Source organism: Bos javanicus, chromosome 27, assembly GCF_032452875.1.
Source record: "Bos javanicus breed banteng chromosome 27, ARS-OSU_banteng_1.0, whole genome shotgun sequence".
Taxonomy (NCBI): domain Eukaryota; kingdom Metazoa; phylum Chordata; class Mammalia; order Artiodactyla; family Bovidae; genus Bos; species Bos javanicus.
This window is the reverse complement of record NC_083894.1, coordinates 24,437,183-24,454,038: the sequence shown is the minus strand read 5'-3', so window position 1 is coordinate 24,454,038 and position 16,856 is coordinate 24,437,183. Positions and strand designations below refer to the sequence as shown.

General features: G+C 48.2%; 1 protein-coding gene and 1 long non-coding RNA gene across 8 annotated transcripts in view; one reads left to right on the top strand and one right to left on the bottom strand.

Annotated features, from left to right (window-relative positions):
- The window catches only part of LOC133239937 (uncharacterized), a 53,734-nt gene extending 43,181 nt beyond the window's left edge, over positions 1-10,553 (bottom strand). Inside the window, exons 1-2 of one of the 2 annotated variants that reach the window (XR_009734043.1) lie at positions 10,421-10,553; positions 2,301-2,399 (exon numbers count right to left, since the gene is read on the bottom strand). This is a non-coding gene — a long non-coding RNA (uncharacterized LOC133239937). Of the gene's footprint in view, positions 1-2,300; positions 2,782-10,420 lie in introns of those variants that run through there. The other variant, XR_009734042.1, reaches the window with a different exon arrangement.
- PRAG1 (PEAK1 related, kinase-activating pseudokinase 1) overlaps positions 1-16,856 on the top strand; it is a 71,258-nt gene that overhangs the window by 13,576 nt on the left and 40,826 nt on the right. For 3 of the 6 annotated variants that reach the window (XM_061404367.1, XM_061404366.1, XM_061404365.1), the window contains exon 3: positions 15,894-16,313. In XM_061404367.1, the coding sequence (XP_061260351.1) occupies positions 15,984-16,313 (330 nt within the window). In that variant the 5' untranslated portion in view covers positions 15,894-15,983. Of the gene's footprint in view, positions 1-10,798; positions 10,888-11,192; positions 11,393-15,893; positions 16,314-16,856 lie in introns of those variants that run through there. The other 3 variants (XM_061404369.1, XM_061404364.1, XM_061404368.1) reach the window with 2 other exon arrangements.

The window sequence follows — 16,856 nt, the reverse complement described above, 5'->3', positions numbered from 1 at the left end:
AACCATCTGGAATAGATCTGGGCTAAGCTGGTTGACCCAGAGAAGGCAATGGCACCCCACTCCAGTATTCTTGCCTGGAAGATTCCATGGATGGAGGAGCCTGGTGGGCTTCAGTCCATGGGGTCGCTGAGGGTCGGACACGACTGAGTGACTTCACTTTCACTTTTCACTTTCATGCATTGGAGAAGGAAATGGCAACCCACTCCAGTGTTCTTGCCTGGAGAATCCCAGGGACGGGGGAGCCTGGTGGGCTTCTGTCTATGGGGTCGCACAGAGTCGGACACGACTGAAGCGACTTAGCAGCAGCAGCAGCAGCAGGAACCTGGTTGACCATATAAGGCATGGGGATTTTTTTCTTTTGCTTCTCCTCACTCCCCAAAGTATAGCTCTTTGGACACCAAGGACTGTCCACTCTGGCTCTCTTAAGATAACTGATTGCAACCTGTCAAGCCCAGGTTTAGCTGAATTTCAGCCTGGAAGATGTGGAATCTCTTTATTATCTCCTCTGTCATACAAGAGCATTGTAATGCCTGTTCTTTAATTGAATTACGAACAAAGCAACACTATGCCCTGATATGAAAAGTCACATTTATTTTCATTCTGGACGCTTGCTCTGCGGGATCACGCCAGTGAATGCTGCTGTCATCCCCACTCAGACTTAGTCAGCTGAGTTGGAAGAGATTTTGTGTTTGTTTTATTTATTTATTTTTTTAAAGAAAAGAGATTAGTGAATACATGTCTGTTTGAAAGCAAATTCCTTTTTGAGCAAAACACCAGCTTGGAGCCCTGGTAATGAGTCCTCTCTCTCTCGTCATCTGGTGAGCCCTGACCTATGGGTGAGAATATGAGATAATAAAAGGTTTATTTAAAGGAGAATCAGAGATAAAACTCTACAATTCCCTCATCTCACAAATGCACCGTTTTCTTTTCCTTTTATGCTCTTGTGTTACATCTTTTTGGAAGCTGTTTTCTCATTCAAACCACCCCTACTGGGCAGGCATGTCTGGGAGAGCTGCAGGTGTCCCCTGGCCATGGCTCACAAAGCCCACTTGTAATCAGCGCCATCACGTGTCTCCTGACCCCCTTCCTACCCTGCTCTCTCCACATCTCTCCCAGCCAACCACCACTGCTACTTCTGAAAGGGGAAAAAAACCAACGGCCAATCAAAAGAGTTATTATCTTAAAGATTCCTTAACAAGGCATGGGGCTTTCTAGAAAACTAGCTCAAGCTTTTGCTCTGTTGTCTCTCCTAGCCATGGGGTCCCCCTTCCCTCAGTCACTAGTCGCTGCAAAGCTTGTTGACTCTGCTACATTCTGTGGTCCCTGGGCACTCCACCAGTGTCCCTCCAGGAGCCTCACGGCCACCACTCTTATATGCCAGCCCCAGTCAGGAATGTAAATCCACACGCAGATCATCCTGACTCCACAAAGTGAAGCACCGGTGACTCTGTGTGTGATGCCAACTGGTAGATTTAATACCAAGGATCCCGAAGACAAATAAGTCGTTGTTGTTGTTGGTTTTTGTTTTTTGTTTTTTTTCCCTCCAGTCTTCTATACTTGATTATTAACTGGTCTGCCTAGGCAAGTCTTTCCCCCACTACTTGATGCAAAATGAGAAAGTTCATTCTGTGACATTATGACCTGGGAAGAAGTAATTTACTAGTAAGAGTCAGTGTTTGTAGAAGGTGCAGGGTTGGCATAGACAGATACTCTGTGTCAATTACGTACTCTGGACCTGAAATAGAAGGAGGCTGCACGCAACCTGAAGGCCCTAGATGGGAAGGTTTATTTTGCTCCCCCACATGACCGCACCCCACCCCATGCAGAAATCAAGCAACATCTGTCTCTTGACTCAGTGCTTGCACTTAGAAACCTGAAAGGAGGAAGCAGGTTAGTTGCGTTTTTTTTTTTTTTTTTCAGTTTCACCATGTGGTATACCAAGGAGAGAAATAAGGCCTCCCCTCAGAGTCCCTTGTATTGTATCAAAACAGAATTTTACTCCTGCAAAGTGCCAAAGCTGGTTATTGGTAAAATGTTCTGTGCCCCAAAAATTGTCCTGAGATCCTTTTGTGATATATTTCCTATGAGAATCTAAGAAAAATGAAAAAAAAAAAGGAAAAGGGACAAGGGATAAGTCCACCTCACTTCAGGGGTGAATATGCAAAGGAAACACTTTTTCAACAGGTTTAGATGGCAAATGTCATGTTCTTTTTAAATAAATGGAAAAAACCCTCCCCACCTTTTCTTCCCCCTATCATTGAAAAGTACTCAGGAAAACTTGATTTAGAGCACTGGCTTACCTTGTAAGTAAAAACCTCTAAGATATGGTCCATGGGATGACATCCTTATGGTTGGGTTTTGGCAACTGGCCTCAGAGGTAACGTTCCACAGAAAGCTTTCTGTAAAAGTTAACAAGACAGAGGTCGGACACTCAGAAGCCTACTGACCTAGTAAAACCGAAACCGAAGCTGCCTTGGGGAAGACAAGGGGAAAGTCGCAGTGATGGGGCTATTGAACCACGGTAAAGCATGCGATGTTTTCTCAACCCTGATTTATCTGGCAGCAAACAGCCTGGAGTTTCTGTGATGTTATAGAATTATGGATCCATCTATCTCCTATGGGAGTTTAAAAACCGATGGCCTTTTGAATGACTAAGCTCATTGACCTAAAGATACATGAGATTTCTCAGACCTGCTGCATCTTTCAGACACTGGCAGGTCTCTCAGAGAGACACAGGTGATCTCTCTCTATGTGTGATAAAATATATATAACATAAAATGGACTGTTTTAACTTTTTTCCAGTGTGCAATTCTGTGGCATTAAGCACATTCACATTGCTGTACAACCACCACCACCGTCCGTCTCCAGAACTTCTTCATCTTCCCAAACTGAAACTGTACCCATTAAACAATAATTCCCCACTGCCCCTTCCCAAAGGCCCTGGCAACCACCATTCTCCTTTCTGTCCCTAGGAATCTGACTACTCTAGGTACCTCGTGTAGGTGAAATCATACAGCAATTGTCCTTTATTGACTGGCTTACTTTACTTGGCATAATACCCTTGAGGCAGCATGTATCAGAATTTCTTTCCCTTTAAAGACTAAATATTATTTCATCTTTCTCTTTTTATAAACAGCTTTACTGAGCATAATTTACTGAGCATAAATTTCAACCGTTTTTAGCATGCGATTCAGTATTTTTTAGTAAATTTATCAAGTTGTCCAATCATTATCACAATCCGGTTTTAGAATATTTTCATCATCTCAGTAAGATCACCTCCCTGCCCGTGTACAGTTCATCGTCACTCTAAATCTTTTTCCACTTTCCACCATAGGCAACCACTACTTTCTGTCTCTGAAAAGTTGACTTCTCTGGACATTTCATATATCTGGAATCATACATTTCGTCTTCTGTGTCTGGTTTCTTTCACTTAGCACTTTGCGTAATGTTTCTGAAGTCCGTCCGTGTTGCTGTATGTATCGGTATTTCGCTTTTTTATTACTGAATAGTATTCCATTGTATGGAAATGTCACCTATTGTTTATCCATTGACCTGCTAATGGATATTTGGGTTGTTTCCACCTTTTAACTATTACGAATAATGTTGTATGAATAGTGGTGTGCAAGCTGTTGTGTGGACATACCTTCATTTCTCTTGGGTAGATATCTGGAAATGCATTTGCTGGGCCTTATGACAAATTTACAGTTAACATTTTAAGAAATTGTCTACTGTCTTCCAAAGTGGATGTGCCATTAGGAGGTTTTCTTTCGGGTAACTAAACAGATCTTTCCAATGGGTTTGTTTTTATTTTGTGACCCTTCCCAATGTAAAATATTCTGCTGCTTTTCAACTCTGACCCCAGCTCAGTCAGAAAGTCAAGCAGTGGGTAGGATGAATTAATTCTTCAAATAGTTCTCATTTTCACATCCTTAACTCACAGCTGAGTTCACATTAAAACTGAACAACCTTTAAAGCGCAGAAGAAGTGTTGTAAAACATTCTATGAGACCTCTGGCAAGTTATGTTGGTAATTTAGGGTCTCAGGGTCCCACTTGTCAGAGAAGATGAGACCAAGGTGACTTCTAATGTCCATGAATGGCATCTATGGACCCACAACAATCCTTTGTTGGCTTTGAGATACTTAGTTTACACTGTCTGGGTGTGGAGGTGAAGAGTTTCTCAACCATGCCTATGCAAACTCAGGGAACTGGGACTTTCCCCTAAATGTGGACCCTAAAATTGGAGAAACAGGGAGCAACAGATGAAAGAATGACCCTTTCTCTTCCTAAGGCGAGCTGAATGAAGCGACACTGCTACTGCTGCTGCTAAGTCGCTTCAGTCGTGTCCGACTCTGTGCGACCCCATAGACAGAAGCCCACCAGGCTCCTCCATCCATGGGATTTTCCAGGCAAGAGTACTGGAGTGGGGTGCCATTGCCTTCTCTGTGAAGCGACACTATAACCTTCTTATTCTAGTGAACTGCCTGGCATAACATGCATGGTGGACATTAATTAACATGCCTCTGAGGTCATGTTTCTTTTGAGTTGATTTTTAAAAATCTTGATCATCTGTCTGGAAGTGGTAGCATATATTACTCATTGGAACATGTTTATTTTAGGAACTGTATTAATTTCCTAGGCTGCTCTAATAAAGTACAGTCATTCTTAGCGGGGCTGGGTTCCAGGAGTGCCCCACATACTCAAACCCATGGATGCTCAAGTCCCTTATAAAATGATATAGTTCAACAAACACATTTGGCCCTCTGTATCCCTAGGTTTCACATCCTTGGATTTAACCAAACTGCGGATAGAAAGTCTTGGAAACAGAAGGCTGGCTGTACCAAAAACTGGGTAGCTTAAAACAACAGAAATTTATCATCTCACAGTGCTGGAGGCTGTAAGCCCCAAATCAGGCATTGCAGGGAACATGCTCTCTCTGACAGCTCCAGGGAAGGATCTTTCCTCCTATCTTCCAACTCCTGGCATGCACTGGCAATCCTTGGCCTTCCTTGACTAGTAAATACATCACTTGACTTACATGGCCTTTCTCGCATTGTGTCTTCACACTGTCTTCCCTCTGTGCATCTGTCTTTTGATCCAAATTTCCCCTTTTTATAAGGACACCAGTCATCTTGGGTGGTGGTGGTTGTTCAGTCGTGCAGTCGTGTCCGACTCTTTTGCAACCCCATGGACTGCAATTGCACCAACCAGGCTTCCCTGTCCTTCACCATCTCCCAGGGCTTGCTCAAACTGATGTTCATTGAGTCAGTGATGCTATCAGGACCCACCCTAATGACTTCATTTAAATTTGGTCACGTCTGTAAAGATCCTGCTTCCAAATAAGGTCACATCTGAAGTCCTGGGGGTTAAGATTTCAACATATCTTTTAGGGGAGTGGGCAGTATGGGAACAAGTTCAACTCATAACAGTAACAATTGGGGAAAGATGAGATTTACAATAAGGTATCTGTCACTGAATGCACATCTAACTGTAATTATATTATAAAAGGGGGGAAAACTGTTTTCCTTCTTCAACACCTGATGTCTGAGTTCTATAGCACTTGAGCACAGAGAAACATAACAATCCTGAGCCCTTGACTCTCAGTCCCATGTGGGTTGAGATTCTGACATCTGCAGTCATTTTAAACAACTGTCTTCAGTCTGGGGAGAGAGAGGATCTATTCAGTGCTTGGGATAAAATATTGTAAATTATTTAATATGGTTTATCCTGAGCAGTGCTTCCTAGGACTAAAGGCAGGGAAGAATGGGATGTAGGGAATGGTTTTTTAAAAAGTTGGGACACAGGGATGTGATTCCATAATCACAGGACGGGGATTAACCCATCAGATTACTTGAATTTCCACACCTTCGAGAAGGAAGAGAGAATTTCAGGTTGGCAATTGAAAGACCTGATTATCACTCAGGAGGAAAGAGAGACAGGTGTGGGGCCGTGTTCCCTTGCCAGAGTGAACTTTAACTGGCTTGCAGAGAGTATCATCTTCTAGCAGAGGGACAGAGAGAATCCAGAGGGGCTCCTCACAGCAGATTTTCAAAAGACCTTTTTCCCTTCTCTCCTTACACTCGCAGTCCCCTCCATGAGGGCTTGGGGACTCCAGCTGCCTCCCAGGCAGACCCAGCACAGCCCATGGCTTGCAGGAATTTCATCCTGTCTCACCGGCCATCACCCTTCTCCCCCTTCTAAATTCGCCTTTTCCCTCCCTGCACCCCTGTCAAGCCTTTCTTTCCCACTCCATCTGTGCTCCCATTTGCTTTACTTCTTCCATGGGGTCTGCTGTAAACCTCTGTTGTTAGAAGAAAAGTAACGAAGAGTTTAAGCTGGTCTCAAATACGCAATGCAATGTTCCACATGCAATACCCCACCGTGTGGAATTAGCAGAAACCTGGAATTCTCTTGATAATGCTTCTCCCTTCTCTCTAAGAGACCCCTTTTCACATGGCTCTGGGTTACACACGGTCTGGAAGAGAGTTCCTCTGTTTCATGGCCTCCCCTAGACCACCATGTTTCCAATCTTTCCCGTCTTTGTCTAGTCTTTGCTCCTTCCTCGCCATGCCCCTCCAAGTTCTTTCATTTCTCCTGTGGCTCCAGACACTACCAGGAGAACTTCATTCACCAGATGGCTATCCCACGCTTCAGACTCCAGAGACCACAAATGAAGTCCTCTGACTTCCTTGTTTGTACTAATGACACCAACCTTCTACCAGTCTCTTGAGGCAGAAGTTTTGTTGGTTTTCTTTGATTTTCCTCCTCTCCCTCAGCCACAGCACTAATCAGGAAGCATCCAGGCCCCACATCTCCCTCTCGATTTCTTTCCAAAGCATCCATCCAACATCCACACTTTCCATTCCTCCTGCCACATCCCTTATCAAGTCCTGACCTCCCACCTGGACCAGGGTTAGACACTCTAAGCCTGTCTCCTTGTCTCCAATTTCTTCTTCCACTTTCTGATCCACTTGAGATACAAGATCCAGATAGAGCTAATGAAAAATTAACTTGGAGAGCGTCATTCAGCTGTTCAGAAATGTCAATCCTCTCCCACTGGTTTACTTGAAAAGCAAGTCTTTCCTGTCCAGTGCCCCACGCCATCTCCAGGCTTGTCTCCAATAATTATGTTCCAGTCAGATTGGATAAGAAATCTCTCAAAGTCTTCTGCCTCGCCCACGTCCATTCCTTGGCAGATGCTGTTCTCTTGGTCCGGAAAGTCCCCACTGTTCACAAATTGGAATCCTTATCCTGCAAAGCCTCTTCCTCCCTGAAGCCACTCTGTGTTTTTGTCTTTTCTTCCTTTGAATTCTCACTGCCCCTAGCTTATCTTCCTCTCACAGAGCTTATATTTGCCTCTCTTTCATCTTTCTTTTTTACCCTATATGCCCTCATCCTGTGCTACATAAGGAGAAGACACTCAGTAAATGTTTCTATTATTTGAGGTCACTTCTGCGGTTGGGGAGATACAGGTTTGGATTACTTTGGTCTAATCTTGACACTAACCCCTCCAGTACCCCTGCTAGCATTATTTTCTCTGTATAACTTAATGATGTGCACTTCCTCATCTTACCTTTTCACCTTCTTAATTCCAAATTACTTCACCTTATCCACCCCAAAGCACACCACCTGCCCCAGCCTTTGTCCTAATTTCCCCAAATTTAACTGCTCTCTTATGCAGACTGGTGCTCCAGGATGAAAGCCCTGAAGGGAATCGCTCTTCTTTGAGGTCTGATGTGTATCAGGGAAGCCAAAGCCTGCAGTTAAAAATGTCGTGAAAATGAACTGATAAGTAGCTAGGAGCAAAATGCTGAGTATACACAAATTCCACCGCAGTGCAGAGCGCAGTTTGGAAGTTCAAGGAAGAATTGTTTATTAAAATGCATGAGCTTCCATAGCTTCACCGAGGAGGAGATAACATACTTAACAGTTACTGGTGGAGCACTGCATAAGAGAATGGGTATTTTGTGTGGATCTAAGCAACTCTTGAAGTATTTTTTTAAATTCTTTTCATTAGGCTAGAAGAAGCCAGCTTTAAGGTCATGTCACTGGCATTAAAAGATGCACATTACACGTCAGCAACTACAGCATTTACTTCATGTGAGCACAGCAAGAGCCTTGAAAACACAGTTTATTTTGCAGAGAGACTGAATTAATCCTTCAATTGCTGTCCCATGCCACAGAACTGCCAATTTTGCCATACTATATAGCCTTTGCAGTGAAGTGAAAGTCGCTCAGTCATGTCCAACTCTTTGCAACCCCATGGACTATACAGTCCATGGAATTTTCCAGGTCAGAATACTGGAGTGGGTAGCCGTTTCCTTCTCCAGGGGATCTTCCCAACCCAGAGATCAAACCCAGGTTTCCCACATTGCAGGCAAATTCTCTGCCAGCTGAGCCATAAGGGAAGCCCAAGAATATGGAAGTGGGTAGCCTATCCCTTCTCCAACGGATCTTCCTGGTCCAGGAATCAAACTGGGGTCTCCTGCATTGCAGGCGGATTCTTTACCAACTGAGCTATCAGGGAAAACTTTACTTCTTATAATTACGTATTTTAACCTGTTAATATACTAGAGACAATTAAGTAAAGAGAAGGGAAAAAGTGGGAACAAGAGGTCCTCCTGTGTGCTCCCTTCTTGGGGTGGGTGTCCTCAATGGGGCTTTACAGAGGAAGAATGTAAAACCTTTACATTACAGAGGAAATATCCAACCTCAATCGTGGGGACTAGGAACTTCTCAAACACAGGGGTTTTCCCTCTTCCATTTTAATGGAATGGAAGCTTCCCAGATGGCACAGTGGTAAAGAATCCACCTGCCAATGCAGGAGATTCAAGAGATGCGAGTTCGATCACTGGGTGAGGAAGGTCCCCTGGAGTAGAAAATGGCAACCCACTTCAGTATTCTTGTCTAGGAAATCCCATGGACTGAGGAGCCTGGTGGGCTGTAGTCCAGGGGGTTACAGAGTCAGACATGACTGAGCACACACACGCACACCTTCTAACAGAACTGCAAGCACCTTCTGATGTCATTTTTATATTTCTCCAGCAACGACCACTTTGTCCCTATCTGCTTTTCACCACCTTCCCCTCCTGGTTTCTCTGTAAACGAGTGGGACTGACCCTTCAATTTTGCTGGCTGCTGATGGAGCCTAAACTGAGTTTTCCATGTTTGTTCAAATGGTTTCCCATCATTTTGAGAAGAAAGAAAAACAGAGCTGGATGACCAGTACTAGGGGAGGGTAGTATGGCAGAGTGGAACTGCCCATCGGAGGAGCCAGACTGCCCTTGGTTCCAATCCCAGGACCAAGGCATGTCAGCCCATGGGTCCTGGCAAATCATGTGGCCCTGTGCACCTTAGTCCTCTCTGTGAAATGGGGATGGTGTCCCTCTCATGGGGTTGCTTGGCATAGGGTAGGTATTTGACAAATGTTGGTTATACTTCACTAAACCTTAACCCCCCAGTTCTATTCATACTCAGGAGAAATTAGTGACATTGGAGCATAGGAAGGTTTTGTTTATTTTTTAATATCCCTGCTAACATTCTCCATTTCTTACACAGAAGCCAAATCTCAAATACATGTCTTCTCCCCACCCTCACCCCACCTGCCCTGCCATGTCAATGCCAGATCATTAGGTAAGCCCAGGAATCTCAAGGAGAACCAGCCTCCTCATCTGGGCTGGGTGGAGGCTCACAAGCGAATCCTGATGGGCTCCCTGGAGGAGGAGGACCTGCTGGAGTTACTGGACTCACTGCCTCTCTGGGGAGGAGGAAGGAGCACCCAGAAAGCCACAGGTGTTCTTCGAGGTCTTTTCTTCCTATTCCACTCCCCAATTTCTCCCTACCAGGCAGGCACAAGGTGGTGACCTGGACGCCGGTTCCCTGAAGAAACACCCAGGTCAAGGTTCAAGCCTGTTGCAGGCGGCAGGAGGAAGGGAGAGGGCTGACTGTGTCATAGGCTGTCATACTCTCTGTTAAAGGATTTCTAGCTCTAGGACTATCTCGAACTCATTCTATCCCGGTGAATGAGTCACTTAACCGGAAACGGTGTAAACACAGGTGTTAATACTGGCCTAAGAAGCCCTGGCTCTCCGAGCTTGGAGGAAGACCAGCTCTTCCTACAACAACCCTTGCCTTCCACTTCCAGAAAACTGAAGTTCAAGGGGTTACACCAGGTGCCCGAGGCCTCAGTCGAGGGACTGAGGACTCCCAGTCAGGCTGGGTGGTGCGTCAGCCTCCTTCTACCCGCAACAAGTCATTGACAATTTCGGGGCCCACGCAACTTTCGGGACGCGTCTGGGTTCCTGATTTCATCATTCCCCTGCGCACCCCCAGATCTGGGGCTGTACCCTCCACCGCCTCTCCCTCGTCCTCTCCGGGTCTCGCAGAGCAGGCTGGACGAAGGGATGCAGGACACCTACATACCTACGCGCACGTTATGGGAAAGGGAAGGCTGCAGACACCGAAACTCGTCCCTGCAGAGCCCCGCGGGGCCATCCTTGGAGAAGGGTGCAAAGGGGCGCTCGCTCCCGGGTCGGACGGCGCCAAGTCTCGGGCTGGGGGCGGAGCCTCCGTCCGGAGCCGGAGGGAGGGGCGGGGCGGGGATCGCCAGGAGGCGTCGGGGGCCGGGGAGCGAGCCCGCCGGCTGGGGGCGCGGGGCGGCGGCCCGGACCGCGGAGGTGCGGCGGGGCCCGGCGGGCGGCGCCACCGGAGGCGGGAGGGGGCGGAGCCGCGCTCGCAGCTGCCACCCGGCCGCCGGGCCCGGGCAGAAGACGCCGCCCGCGGCTGGGCACGCACCGCGCGCACACTCTCCAAACAATGCTCCGAGGCGCCCAGCAGGGCGCCTGGCGGCTCGGAGACCCGCGGCGAGGCCGGGGGAGCGCGGCCCCGAGGTGAGCCCGCGGCGCCTTCTCCCAAGTCGGCCTCTTTTTTTGTCTGGCAAACGTGGCCGCAGAGGGGAGCTCCGGGGGAGCGCGGCGATTGTGGAGCAGGCGACCCCCGTCGGCGTCCCCCGGGGGTGACAGGCGGTCGCTGGAGGAGGGTGGAACGTTCGGACCGCGTGCGCCCCGGGTCGCGCCCGAGGTGGAAGCGCCGAGCCCGCGCTGGGGGGTGGAGGGGTGGGGGAAAAGGACCGGGGAGCCAGAGGTATGTTTTCGATTCATTCGAGAATCGCGCTCTTTCGGAAGGGGAAACTTTCCTCGAGTTCCGGCAGCGGAACCGACTGCTCTGGTCTCACTGGTCTGGCTGCTGGACTTGGGGCAGGAGACCGGAGCGCTTTGGGGATTGCTATTGTGGAGACTGCCGTTCCGCGGCTGCAGGATTGTCACAGGAACAGAGAGGGAGAGACCGCTCGGCGGCTCGGATCGGGACCCCGGGCGTGATGCTTTGGGACGCCAGGTTAGTAGCTGCCTCTTAGGCAGCCCGCAGTTGGATGCCAGCCTGGGGGTCTCCAGGGGGAACTAGACGATACCTTCTTCCTGAGTGGTGGCGGAGCCCTCTGAAAGGCTACCGTGGGCACGTTGTTAACCTTTGCTTGTGTTGCCTCCTCCCCCGCCACAGACACACAAAATAGAATCACTCACACACACACACACACACACACACACACACACACACACACACACACACACACAAAATAGAATCTGTCCACTTTCCGGTCCTCAGTGAGAACGCGAGGAGGCAGGGCCGGCTGACTGTGTATTTCTCTCAGGTGAAGCTCAGCCAGCGAGCACATGGCTTTGCAGAGCCCACAGCAAAGCCCAAAGGTCTAGGAGGGAGGAGTTTTGCAGGGCATCCAGCCCAGAGTCAGGTTTGGAAGGCGCTATTGATCACTGGCCTGAAAAACCCCTTCCCCTTTTGAGCCGGAAATTTGACAGGAAGCACTGGGGAATTCTGCGGTTATTTCGCTATCTTGGGGTCTTGTGGAATGCGGGTATCTTCCTTACTGGTTTAGATTGTAGTGGGTCTAACCCACAAAAACCACATTCCTGCTGCTGAGATTAGATTACATAGCGCTGGAGAAGGAAAAAAGAAAATAAAAAGTTGGGTGAGTAGCATGGTGCGTGTGGGTGGTGGGGGGAGGCAGGAGGTAAGGCCGTTACTTACTCCTTTGTGCCTGGGCAACCCCTGTCAATGGAGTGTTGAAATCCAGACAAAGTTCCATAAATATACCTCTTTTGCATTCATTTAATTGTAACTAAATGTATTTAATTGTAAAAAATAGATAAATTTTTTTTAGATGACTGTTTTCTGGAATTCTCTCACTTCAGGGTAAGGCATGAGCAACTTTCAGTGCAAGTGTGAAGGGCATTTGGAGCCCAGAGATTTGATTTTGTGGATCTGGTCACCATTGTTTGGATTCTTTTTCCTGTGATGTGGGGGTGTATCTGACAGCTTCGGTCTTGCACGTTTTAGCCACAACTTTGGTGCAGAAGTTTGCAGAGGCAAAGATATTTTATCATGACTTGGATCAGAAAGAATGCTGAGATCTTTTTCTAATCTTACACTGCTGCCTCCCACTGAAATGGGGGAATTTGCATAATTCTGAGGGCTGCCTGCCCTTGGAGGTAAGGAATGTGGGCTGGGAAGGTGCCATTCCCAGGCGGTGGAGAGCTGGCACCGCGAGGCAGGCAACGCTCATGCTTGGTGAGCGCCACTTGAGTTTTTCCACTGTCTTTTGACTTAAAATAAATAGATAGTTCCAAGCCCAGAACCTCTCCAGACAGAAAAGATCTTTTCTGGCTTGATGTAGTGATAAATTCTGTTTGCTGTGACTGAGGAACCAGTTTTAACAGGATGTGTAGTGAGTCAGTGATGGTAAGGAGCCCAAGGCTTCATTTCATTCTGTACCCATCTTCATTCTTTTTCCCTGAAAAACGTTTTCCAGTCTCTGAGCGGTTGGCGTGGTGAAAGTTGTACCCACCGTCGGAGAATTTCAGAGCTGAGGATGGGAGTGAGGAGGGTGTTCAGGAACTGGTGAGGGGTTCTGAAGGAAGCTTCCTGGATGTTGGTAATCCAACCAGAAGTCCCAGGGCTCGAGTGGGCCATCTGCTCACAGGAGGGGACCTCTGGCACCAAGCAACCATGACACGTTTGGGTCGGTTATCTGAGCAGGAAATGATGTATGGCCACCCCACATGGCTTTCTTTGCCCCCCCTCTGTGGATGCCTCACTCCTCAGACAGCCCAGCCCTGTGAGGAGCTGCAGGAAGGAGGTGAGCCCACTCAGACCCGATTCCCAAGCTCTCTCCCTCCATCCTGTCTGGCGTGCGGAAGCCTCTGCCTGCAGTAGAGGGGGCCAGGATTCCCAGGGAAGGACCTCTCCCCACCTCAGGGCAAGGGTATGGAGCTTTGCCTTATTGAACAACAAAATACCTCCTCTACTTTTTCCTCTTTCCAAAATCTTCCCTGGCGTGGGATTGTGAGAGAAAGAAAGACCCTTGCTTTCATCCTCTGCTTGTTGAAGCTTAGTGACCTCTTCTGGGGAACTTGGCAAGGAACAAACCTGCCACTTGGGTATATTTATAGGAGAAGAACCCAACTTGTAATCATCTTGATGCAGAAGAACCTAACAATGGTCACGAAAGACAGATACTTGTTTTTATTTCAGAGAGTTCATTTAGCTTAAAGATACAGTGGGCTTCCTGGTTAGTTTTGGAGGGAAAAAGAGGCCCAATGTAGCTTCAGCTCTCATTGAATAGATACCCCAGTCTGCGAGTGTGGGAGACCAGAAAGAGAGCTCTTCCCATAGAGATTCTGGAATGATCTTTGGGGCTCCTGGCTCATTCCACCTGGTTAGTCTTGTTGATGGTAGGGAGAGCAGCAACCTCAGAGCCAGTTCTCACGGGAGGAAAGAGGAAAGCAGACCCTGGGGCCAAACCCTCTCTATTTAATGAGTCTATTCACTGTAGATTCTTCAGGATGATTTTCTCCTGAACACTGTCCTTCTGAGGAAGTCAGTTCACTTAAGTGAGGAAAGGAGAGGAAAAAGCAGCAAACAGATAATGGCAAGCGACTCAGTGTAACATGTGAGGTGATGACATGAGGGGCTGCCAGCAAAGTTGGCTTCTCTCTGAGGAACCCCTGAGCACTCTGCGCCTGTGGACATGCTTCAGTTTATGTTCTTGGGTTTGTTTTCCCATCTGTAAAATGGACGTGACAGCTACCTGACGGGTCTTATTCGGGTGAACTGGTTAAAGTCTGCAATCCTTCGAGTTTTCTCCCCTCAGTGGTGAATTTACTGAGTGAATTCTGTGGTGCAGACTCTCCGCCTTCAGTTTTACTCTCAGAGGAATTAAACTCTTTCAGCAAGCTGACTGCCTCCCCTCCAGGGTTCTCAGTCGTGTTGTTGTTCAGTCGTGTCCTACTCTATGCGACCCCATGGACTGCAGCACACCAGACTTCCCTGTCCATCACCAACTCCCGGAATTTGCTCAAACTCAGGTCCATTGAGTTGGTGACGTGATGCCATCCAACCATCTCATCCTCTGTCATCCCCTTCTCTTCCTGCCTTCAATTTTTCCCAGCATCAGGGTCTTTTCCAGTGTTGACTCTTTGTGTCAGGTAGCCCAAGTATTGGAGCTTCAGCTTCAGCATCAGTCCATCCAAAGAATATTCAGGACTGATTTCCTTTAGGATTCCTTAGGGTTCTCATAGGGAAAATCATTGTGAGCAATGACTCTTCTAGTACAGTCTACTGTACAACTACTTCTAGTAAGTCTATCCAGACCTAGACCACAGGGCTGACAGGACCATGAATCTCTCTTTCTGTTTCCCCCAGGCCTGAAGCTCTAGGTCTACTGATCTCACTAAGCCCTGGGCTGAATAAGGCATATTAAGTAAAGGGGTTGGAGAATTCCCAAGATGCCAGACCTCCCAACCAGGACCCCCAGGGGAGCAGCTGGGACCACACCCCTCCACTTTCTCACCCCTTCTGTCTCCACCTCCTCACAAGTATGTGTTGCAGTGTTGATCTCAGAGCCCAGGCTTGCCTCCCCTCTCATATCATTCTCGGTTAAAAACTGTGGCTTATTTTCCAGAAGCCACGATTTCTACCTGCTGTCCTGTTTGGAAGTTCTCATTTCTCTGGGGCCAAGTCCCAGGCTCTAGACCCCATAGCAGCAGGGGATGCACAGATCAGTCACAAGCTTCTCATCTGCAGCCCTGTGTGATTTCTTCCGGTGAACTGCCCCCAGAACTTGCAGGTGCTCAGGATTTTAGGGGACTGAAGTATCTTTTACACTCTATACTCATGCACCAGGGGCTTCCCTGGTGGCTTAAGTGGTATAGAATCTTCCTGCAGTGTGGGAGACCCGGGTTCAATCCCTGGGTCAGGAAGATCCCCTGGAGAAGAAAATGGCACCCCACTCTAGTATTCTTGTCTAAAGAATCCCATGGACAGAGGAGCCTGGTGGGCTACAGTCCATGGAGTCACAAAGAGTTAGACACAGCTGAGCAACTCACACACCCACACCCACACATGCAACAGAGCTGTGTTTAGATTTTACATCTTTTTAAGGCCACCCCACTAGAAAGCCTCATGACAAGTGGGTGAGGGCCTTGGAATAAATAGAATAGTCATCTTCACCTCTTTTCTTCTTCCCCTTCTGCTCTGCAGTCATATCATCAGACTCTAATTGATCATGCCCCATCTTCCCCAGGGGCTCAGCGGTTGAAGAATCCGCCTGCAATGCAGGAGACCCAAGAGATGGGCATTTGATCCCTGGGTGGAGAAGATCCCTTGGAATAGGAAGTGGCAACCCACCCCAGTATTCTTGCCTGAAAAATCCCTTGCAGGCTACAGTTTATGGGGTCGCAAAGAGTTGGACAGGACTGAGCATACACTAAGGGGTCCTCTGGCAGGGGAGATCTCTGACCAGGCAAGTGTTCTGCTTTTCCAGGAAGCTGCTCAGTGAGCCCTTTCCACCTTCCTGGAGACCACACCAGCAAGCCGAGTGCAAGATGAACCAGCACCCCATCTGCTGCTCAAGATGCTCGAGACCATTCCACTGAACCCCGAGAGCCCGAAGATGTCTGCGTGCAGCGACTTTGTGGAGCACATCTGGAAGCCCGGGTCCTGCAAAAACTGCTTCTGCCTGCGCAGCGACCATCAACTGGTGCCTGGCCGCCCCCAGCCCCGAGTTGGCTGCCTGCCCCCTCCGCCTCGCCTGCACCCCAGGCCGGAGAGCGACCGCCCGGAAGATGACGGCCTGAGCGGTTCGCCCTACTCCAAGCCCACCATTGCCGTGAAGCCCACCATGATGAGCTCTGAGGCCTCCGATGGGTGGACAGAGCCCGGCGTGAGTGCCGACGTCGCACAGGTGAGGCTGACTCAGCCCCATGGTATTTTTACAGGGGCTGCTCCTGTTGTAAGGCCGTGGTGACTGGCGGGCAGCCAGGGCGAGCTGTCCCGGCAGGACTCCTGTGGGATGGCTTCCCGGGCAGCTCGCCCTAGCCTGCTCCTTCCTGACTGCTGCCCTATCTTCTCTCTGTGCCCTCCTTTCTCTCAGTCCCTTCAGGCCAAGAACCATGAATGCAGTCCCTCCAAGTTTATTTGGAGATTGTATCAGGACACAGCCACTTAAATGAAGCATTTTTCTAAAAAGTTTAAAAAAAATTTTTCTTTAGAGATCATCTTAAATATATACAAAACTAGAAAGAATTGCTTAACAAACCGCATGCATCCACCACTCTGCCTCAAGAGCTTGAATAGTCATCAACTCATAATCACTCTCCTTCCATCTTTATCCCTGCCCCTACTCTCCTTTCCCTTCCTTTCCCCTAAAGCAAACCCCAGATATTGCATCATGATTGTACCTCCTTAAAAAATGAAGTCTTTATACAAAATATCATTATCACACTTA